General features: G+C 35.6%; 1 protein-coding gene across 1 annotated transcript in view; it reads left to right on the forward strand.

Moving 5' to 3' along the window:
- Positions 1 to 376: 376 nt before the first annotated feature.
- LOC104917444 overlaps positions 377 to 10021 on the forward strand; it is a 22837-nt gene continuing 13192 nt past the window's right edge. The window contains exon 1 of the mRNA XM_010728686.1: positions 377 to 505. Within this exon, the coding sequence (XP_010726988.1) occupies positions 377 to 505 (129 nt within the window). The remainder of the gene's footprint in view (positions 506 to 10021) is intronic.

A 10021-nucleotide genomic window follows, 5' to 3' on the forward strand; every position in this document is an offset into this window, starting at 1 on the left:
TTTATCCCTGATAGCATCAGTCAGCATTACCTCTTTAGGAAAGTAAAACTGAAAAAGAAATCATTGAAAGAATGATTGTCAGGATAGGTAGCAGGCTAATAGTCAGAATCCAAACTGATAGCATACGTAGATCACAGCAGAAAAGATTTTTATTCTGATAGTTTTAACTTAAGATGGTTAGCTCAGGAGGATTCATCATTAAGCTATGAATGTCTTTATGCCTCAGTCATCTTTTCTCTTAACTGGGATTCTCCCTCACATCCTTTATAAGTAATTTCTTAAATCTTTATAAGATAAAGTATGATCCTGTTGTTTTACAAATTCAAATTACCTATTCAGGATTGATACTACATTCTACATTATCTTCCATGAGGACATGGGATCAGAAAAGGCAAAGGCACAGGCAGAATTGAACTTGGCAAGGGATGCCAAAAGCAATAGGAAGACATTCTGCAGGTATGTTGGTCAGAAGAGACAGATCAAAGCCAGATTTACCAATCCTTTGGTAAATGTAAAAGGAAAACTGGCTTCAATGGATGAAGAGAAGGCTGAGGTAATGAATGAGTTTTTTGCCTCGGTCTTCACTGGAGGCCAGCATTCCAGTACTTCTCACATCCCTGTGCCCAGCATCCCTAAACCTCAAGGTGGGAACTGGGGCAGTAAATGCACCCTGCTGTAAAGGCAGAGCAAATTTGAGACCACCTCATGAGACTGAATGTGTACAAGTCTATGGGGCAGGATGGCATGCATCCCAGAGTTCTGAAGGAGCTGGCTGAGGTGGTTGCCAAGGTGCCCCCCATCGTATTTGAAAAGTCATGGCTGTCAGGTGAGGTCCCAGATGACTGGAGGAAGGGTCACGTCACTCCCATTTACAAGAAAAAGAGCAAGGAGGACCCCAGGAACTACAGGCCGGTGAGTCTCACCTCTGTGCCTGGGAAGATAATGGAACAGATCCTCCTGGATGACATGCTTGATCACGTGAGGAATGAGCGTGTGATCTGAGACAGCCAGCATGGCTTCATCAGAGGAAGATCATGCTTAACCAATCTGGTGGCCTTCTATGATGGAGTGACAGCATTGGTGGGCAAGGGAAAGGCGACTGATGTAATTGACCTGGACTTGTGCAAGGCCTTCGACATACTCCTTCACCACATCCTTATCTCCAAATTGGAGGGATGTGGATTTGATGGGTGGACCACTCGATGGATAAGAAATTGGTTAAAAGGCCGCAGACAGAGGGTGGTCATCAACAGTTCTATGCCCACCAACCTCCCCATTTAATACTAGACCAGGCTGCCCAGGGCCCCATCCAAGCTGGTCTTGAACATCTCCAGGGATGGGGCATCCACAACCTCTCTGGGCAGCCTGTTCCAGCACCTCACCACTCTCTCTGTAAAGAACTTCCCCCTAACATCCAACCTAAATCTTCCCTCCCTCAACTTCAAAACATTTTCCCTTGTCCTGCTGTTATCTACCCTTTCAAAGACTTGATTCCCCTCCTGTTTGTAGGCTCCCTTTTGGTACTGAAACCCCACAGCCTTCTTTTCTCCAGGCTGAACAAGCCCAGCTCCCTCAGCTTGTCTTCATAGGGGAGGTGCCCCAGTCCCCTGATCATCTTTGGGGCTCTCCTCTGGACCCTCTCCAAGAGATCCCTGTCTTTTTTGTACTGGGGGCTCCAGACGCGGACGCAGTACTCCAGATGAGGCCTCAGAAGAGCAGAGTAGAGGGGGACAATCACCTCCCTGTCCCTGCTGGCCACCCCTCTTGTGATGGAAAAAATTTTAAAACCATGACACTTACATATTTAAACTTTCACCTGGAGCTTATCTCATATTTCTATAATGCAATATTAAAGAAAGTTTCTGCTGTCCAATTTACCTTAAAACTTAAATTTTTAGTTTTTAGTATTAATTTTAAAAATAAGACTCCTTTTGGTATCTTGTAAGTATATATCACAACTCAGACTTCTCTCAGGCTTCTCTGTTTTGATTTGCATTGCTTGTTGATTGGTTGTTTGGGTTGGTTTTCTTATTCCAGAGAAAATTAAAGACACTATACTATCTTAATTATTAATTCAAGTTTGGATCTAAATCTCATGGTAATTTTTGAAATTAGAAATGCTTTCTCTTTTATTCTCTTGGTATATATACACCTAATTTAAAGATTACAGATGCAGTTAAAGCTAAAACATACCAGTGCCTTTCCTACATAACCTTGTATGAGAAGACATTTAAAGAATTCAACCCTATTTAAATTAATACAAACACTAAACCTAAGACATTAGTCTTATGTTACACTAACTCTAACCCAAACCGTAATCCTAAAACTACCTTTACCCAAAACCTAACACTAATCCTACCCTAACCCTAACATTGAAGCTAGCTCTAATACTACCCCTAAGCCAAACCGTACACTAAAACTAATCAAACCTAACTCTAAGCCTAACTGCTACCCTAACCGTAAAACTAACCCAAACACGAACCTTAACCCTAACCTGAAAATTAATCCAAACACTAATCCTAAACCTAACCCTAACCCTATCCCAAACACTAAAACTAATGCTAACTCTAACCCAACACTAAAACTTCCCGAAACCTAATCCTAACTCTAACCCTATCCCTAACCCTACCTTAAACCCTATAAACACTACCCTTAACACAACCCTAGTGTTCACTGTACTAACCAAAGCCTAATCCTAACCCTAACCCTAATCCTAATCCTAACCCTAACCCTAATCCTAACCCTAATCCTAACCCTAACCCTAGGCCTAACCCTAACCCTACCCTTAACCCATCCCTAATGCTCACCCTAATAACTGAACCTTAACTTAAATCTAACCCTAACCCTAACACTAACCATAACCCAACACTTACCCTGTCTCTAATCCAAACCCAAATCATAACTCTAACACTAACCCCTGGAGAAGGATGTGTCTTCGGATGTGCTGATCTTGAATTATTAAATGACGAAGACACAACCTTGTAATGATGATGTTTTCTTGCAGATATGCTCAGTGTACCAATAGTAGAGCATCCACCAGCCTAGGTAAAGATTACCCACAACCAACCAATGCTCTACTACTGCAAAGATACATGAATGGGGAATACAGAAATCTGAAGTTTCTCTACTTTCTCTTACGATCATTCCTTAATGTTGAAGCTTTACAGATGATCTGATTTTTCATTGGAAGTGAAACCAGAAATCTTTTTTTGTTTGTTTGTTTGTTTGTATCAGTTTCTCACTCTCCAGCATACAAATGTTATTATAAAAACGTAGAAGAATGGGTAGCATAATAGTCTTTTTCTTAAGCCTTTTTTTTTCAAATCTTTTATTTCATAGGTGAGAATTCCAGATAGAAGTGCATGAAATTACTTCAGCTATCCTCTACTAGCTCTCTTGTTGGAGCTTTTATGTATGCAATAATATACTAACAGATTATTACTTTTATAATATATACTAGATGTTAATAGTATCTTGTATGACTGGCAGACACAAAACTTACTTCATATGCTAGTGTCTTGAGTGATGTCATATCTTCAAAAGATTGTTTTCTCATTTATTTAAACATCAACAAGTCCAGCTGGTAAGCTGGGAATTTCATGTATTCTCTAGAAATCTGATCAGCATGAGGACATTAGGACATAGGGTGGTCTTCTTAAACTGGCATTTAGATATTTCCCCTCTTTACAGAAAGGGTTGTTAAGCACTGGCATAGGCTCCCCAAGGAGGTGGTTGAGTCACCATCCCTGAATGTGTTTAAAAACCGTTTGGATGTGGTGCTTGGGGACACAGTTTAGGTGTGAGTTGTTAGAGTTAGAGTAGTATGGTTAGATTGTGGTTGGATTTGGTGATCTTGAAGGTCTTTCCCAACTTGAGCAGTTCTGTGATTCTTCAGTACCTAAATAACAGCCTGGAACATTATTCTTCCTCCAATTCTTATCTTTGGAGACGCACAAACTTCCTACTTTGCCTTAAATTTCCATCAGTATTTCACATAAAAAATGTGAAGGCACAGTTTTCTTTGTGCATTATGTTTGGCTAGAGATCTCCTTAGATGTCACCTAAATATTCAGGGAAAAAAATTATTTGCCTGCTTGATGAAAAGTTAGAAAAATAGGAGCCTAATAACTTCTATCTCTAACAGACTAAATGAGGTGTCAAAAATTAAGAAGTGTGAATACCTGTGAAAATAGTATTTGTATGTTATATGGTTACACTTTTCCTTCTTTTAAACTCTTAATTAGCTTCAAAACCTGTTGATTTTGTTGTTGTTGTTTATTCATTTATTTTCAGTAAGTCTATAGTTCTCTCATATTGCATGGAGTAAGTCTTTATGTCTGAGTAATCTATCTTCTCATTGGGAACAGGTTAGTTCTAATTATTTCAATGTAAAAAAAAAAAGTTTTTTGTATGGGCAATATTTGATCTTGAGACTTTTATCAACACATGAATTCTGTGAAAAAATGAAAACCGATCCTTTAACCATGTAAGAGTTCTTGATTGAGCACACTTGTAGTAGGTTTACTGGATTATACTGCAACAAAAACATCAGTCACAGGAAGTTTCATGCATGAATACAGATTGGTTAGGGTATGTGTCACTTAGTGACTGCTAAGATTGTATATCTAATCCAAGATATTAAAAAAAGAATCTACCAATATAATAGATGAATTTGGAAGAAAATATAGTTTTTTCATAAGAAGCAACACATTAAAAGAACAGCGTATAAATCTAGTATGTGATTATTTGATATGGAATCACGGCATCTGTGGTTTGGTGGCCAATTTGTCTGCAAACAGCTTATTCTTCAGAAATGTGGGAGAAAAAAAATTGTTTTTCATGTTATCAAATTCATTTCTGAATCCTTACATTCAGGCAATCTGTTACTCCCACCTTTTTTTTTGTTTCATTTACAAAGCTAGGGCCCCTAAGTGTTAGTACATCTTAGAAGCATAGAAATCCACCAGAACACAAAAACAGAACCTCAGCCTGTGTGTGTGTATGTTGTTTTTTGTGTGTTTGTTTGTCTTCTGGGAGCTCTGAAGCTATTACAAGAGTCATACACCTTTGGAAAACTGAAAACTTCATTTCTGGAGTTTCTGCTACCAGATTCCAGAAAATAAGTGTCAGACTTCAGCATACCACCTGTTTCTATTGACTTATGTGGGTGATCTAAAGATGACATATAAAAACAAATGATGTAACTACTTGTGGATAAAAGATGTGGAAAGAAGCACAATTATTTTATGATATGGTTCTGCAATTCATCATGTTATTCATCACTTAATTCAGATGAACAAAAATGGCAACTAGCATACACCTCTGGTATTGATGTATAAGTACTGGTATGCAAATATCTATGAAATGAGTGAAATTCTGTATTCTGTAAATATATAACCAAATGTTATGTATGTATAAGCATCCTTTTTATAAATGTACATAATTCTAATTTTTATCTTAATAAGCAACATTTAGCAGATATCTCTAATTCGTTACTATTTATCTAAAAATGTAATATCTTAAATGATCTATACTTTTCTTTAAAATGCAACATTTTTTAGAGAATTTCATAGTACACAGTTACTGAAGCTTTCCTACTTTTTGTAAGCTTTCTCAGATTCTGACATATTAAAGAACAACATTTGAGTGATGTCCAGTTTGGCAATGTAAGTCCAATTGTGTTCAATATATCAACTAGTCACAATTACAAATTCACTAGTAGTGTGCTACCTGATTTGTCTAGTGGCATTCAATAAGCTAACAAAACACCTTCTTTGCTAATCTAGTAGCATCCAATCAGAATTCACATGGCTAAACCCATGGAGGAATTGTTGGCCACACCCAAGCAGAATTCATTATAGAATTAGTAGTTTATTAGAAACAGATTATAGGTTCTTTTAGACTGCTGGTGAGAAATTCACTGTCTGCAAAGTATGTGAGGTTGCAAGGTTAACCAAAAACAATGCAAAGAGTGTGCAAAAAGCTAAGAGTAATACAGTCTAGCCACAAGCGTGCTAAGTTATAAATTAAATTCTATACAGATTACAAAGTTTCTCAGGGAAACACTCAGGATAGCCGACTGTGCAAGTCTCTCTTTCTCCTCCCTGTAGGCATCCTCGTGATGGGGAAGTTCAGCTCATTCACTGATTCTATAATTCAGGGATAGCCTGTAACTGGCTTGTCTGTGATAGTGTCTTCCCTAATCTTCCCTCCCTCTTAAACCATTTTTATACTATTTCTTATTCCATAGGTGGAGCTTGAGTAACTTTAGTCATTATGTACCTTTGTTCTGTTTGGTGTAAAATTCTCTTGCCTCACTTTTTGGTTGCACCTTTTGGGAAGGAGGTACGTTTTGGTATTACAATGAACGTATGAAGAGTAAAGTTCACCTAAAAGACAGCACTTTGTTAAGAAGTAACAGACTTTTGGCCCATGGACAGCAGTAATCAGCAGGTATTTCTCCATGCCTTGGCACCACCAAGTCCTCATCCCAGCATTTCTCTTAGAGTTTGTACATTAGGATCCCCGATGTTGCCAGCATCTAAGGCTGCTTAAGGAAATATTACAGATCACTGAACTTTGTGTAATCTTCAGTTCCCTCCAGCTTCCAGGCCATACAGGCTATGCTCAACTTCATATCACTGCGAACAATTTGTACTTTAGTTTCCAGTGAACAAAGTTATACATAAAACAGTTATTCTGGAGACTGGTTGTTATTTTCAAATAATCAATTTGTTAATTCTATCTGTATTTCTTTTTACAAATTTTTGTATGTATGTAAATTCAATTATTCCTACTCTTGGCCTGGAAAAATAAAATAATAATAAAAAAAAGTATAGGTATTTTGCATTAGATAATGTGCTGCTTTTTTATCAATATGCCATAAGGGAAAAATGACATTCTTAAACTTTTTCAAGTTCGAAAACATTGTTGAGCACTGATTTATTACAATTTTTTTCATCCCTGTAGTTTACTTTGTCTGACTGGTCTATCTACATTGCAATTTAGGCATTTATACAATCTATCCTAAATCTCTAATATTGTTGTATAAGATTTGTTTCACTGAAATGTTTCCTGGATATAGATTTGAAGTCTTTATATTGTACGCATGAAAAGTAGCTCAAAATGGGACTGTGATGATCCAGCATAATGTTCTGAGGAAGAGTTCTATAGTGTTTGTAGATTAGTTTTTTGTGTGTCTGTGTGTGTGTATTGACAAACTGATCTAGTTAGAAAAAATATAGAAAGATTATTTGAAGTTGAAAATAATTCCACAATTTTTTAGGTGTAGTTTGAGTATATCATCTGTGACAGCAAAGGCCATCAGTATTAGTGTCATATAGAGATGATAGATGTAGTTAATTTCCTAAGGGAGGAAGCGAATGTGGAGTGAATGACAAGAACCAAGTTGATATATCAATCTTCATGGTGTAAATTACTTAATTCCTCAGTAATCTGCTCTTAGGTTACATAGACATTCATTCTGTAGACAGCCGCAGTCAATTGAGAATGAAAAGGTTAAAAGCATTCAATCTACAGTATCATGGGTCACCTCTTAGCTTCTGATTTCTTTTTTTGTTATATCTTGAAGTAAGTAGTGCAAGACAGAATTTGATCTGAGATTTTTATATCTCACTTTAAAGCTGAAATGCAAGTTCTTACTCCAAAGCATGACTTAACACTCTGTTCTGTAACATTTTAACCTATTAAGAGTCCTCAAAACTTTCTGCTTTTGAGCATATAGTTTTGGCCCTTACCTGTATTTCTGTTGGGACTATATTTTAACTTTCACAAGGTACAGAAATTCTAGATGTTTGCTCTAGAAGGTTGCTTCTCTTTGTAATTGTTATAATGTCATTTGTACTTATTTCTATTTGCCTGTCAGATCACAAATACACAAGAGGAAAAGAAATGTGATGAGATCACTGCAGTTAAAAATGAAAACAAAGAAGAAGAGAGAACACTTCTTGCTCAGTTTGGTGAGTTATAAAGAAGTACTCTATTGCATAGTAGTTTGAAAGAGGGAAACATTTATTTCATGCCTGTGTAGGTGACAAACAACCGTTTTCATTCTTTCTTTACGTAGAAAGGGGTTTTATTTCCTTTCCCAGAGTTGTATAAAGGACTGAACTACTTTTTTTTATCTTGAATGCTTAACCACTCTATGACAGCACATGTTTGATTGTATTCAAAATTAACTTTCAATTTAAGCTAACCAATTATAATACAATTGTTTGTTCCAACCGAATACCTTGAATGCTTTGAAAAAAACTAAACACTGTAGATTTTTAACTTTTTTTTAGTACAATGTAACTGTAGGAAATTATATGTTAAAAAATTGTAGTTTAAAATCCTTACAACTCATTAAAAAGTTTTCCGGGAAATGATAATTTCTTATTTGAGATTAAACTGTTGTCATTCAATAACCCAGATACTGAAATTATTTTAATTAGCTTCATCACCTCATCTCTTAAAACATTGTTTTGTTTCTGTGGATTTTCTCTCTAAACTGGGAATTGTGGAGTGCACAAATGTCAAAGCTAGCAGCAAGTGAACTAATTCTGGAATCAGCAGCTCTATTTGTCTTGTACAGTTAATTGTACAGAAACAGGATTAATTTGCCTGGATGGAGAATCTTGCCAATAGAAGCACACTGTTGACACAGGTAAATAGCTCTCTTTCACATTAAGGAAAAATACTCCTGTTGATGAGGGTTGCTCTATGAATAAAAGAAACAGCACTGTATACTGTATGGCAATTAGAACCATAAAAATATTTGTAGGTAACTCAATAAATAGAGTTGCATCACAATGCAAAAATAAACTACATTAGTTGAACTTACAATACTGTTTGCATCTGAATTTTACCTTCCTGATATTGATGTTTCAATAGCATGTAAGATCTTTTGCTATTGCTTACATTTCCTGATTCAGTTAACTTCAGTTAATAGATTCCATTTAGGCATTAGCTGAAATGCTTTCCTGAAATTTGGGTAAAGGTAAAGGTCTTTTTTTGTTTGTTCGTTTGTTGTTTTTTTTTCCCCTAGAAAGTTAATTTAGCAAAGCAATACATAAGAAACATGTTTCACCTGGTGATCAATGCCTTTTATCCATTTTTCCATGTACTTTATGTTTTTAAATGAAACATTAATTTGAACATTCTTCTAAATTTTTGCATTTAGAAGGTGAAACTTAGTACTTACTATACATCTTAACCACCTTACATCTCACTTTGGCTTGCGATTAGAAAATTCTGGTCACTAAGGCATAGACTGGCTCTTTCCTTGGAGGCCAGGGATCATGTAAGACTGTATTTTCAACTTTTTGTTAACTGACTTTCTATGAGAAACAATCAATACCACAAATAGAGACTCTGAAAAGTGGCTCTTGAATACGTCCGAAAGTGTCTGGATCTGGCATTCCTTGGGGCACAGAAATCACATGAGACTTAAGAATTTATCTTAAATTTCAGATATATCTACTATTCATGGACTAGCAAGTGTGATAAAAACTTTCCTTTTAATATACAAATATAGAAGAGTAATATATTTTTTGTGAGTCACTTGCTTTTGGATTTTTTTTTTTAATTATTTTATATTGAATGTATTAAAACACAGAATTAGAATAAATTTGAATTTCCTAGGAACATAAATTTTAGGTGACTATGTTACTCTAATCTCATGTCCAAATAACAAATTAATTGTCAATCCAGACTTGATAAATCACATAAGTTCTTCTTTTCCATTGTTGAATGTGATTGAGTACAATTTTATTTTAATGAATAATAATAGCAATAATAATAATAAATATTTGTTTGATCTATTTTCATTAGTACTACAAAAAAGCATAGAAGAAATGAAAAGTCATGTCACAAAAGGTCAAATTGCCCCAAAGTAAAGATAATAAAAATTTCAATACACAAATGCAAGTTCTTTAAAATGTAAAATAAACATTTTTTTCAAATGCACACTAAAATTTATTAAGACAAAAGAGATTAAATATATGTATACATACATATACTT

Source organism: Meleagris gallopavo, chromosome 1, assembly GCF_000146605.3.
Source record: "Meleagris gallopavo isolate NT-WF06-2002-E0010 breed Aviagen turkey brand Nicholas breeding stock chromosome 1, Turkey_5.1, whole genome shotgun sequence".
Taxonomy (NCBI): domain Eukaryota; kingdom Metazoa; phylum Chordata; class Aves; order Galliformes; family Phasianidae; genus Meleagris; species Meleagris gallopavo.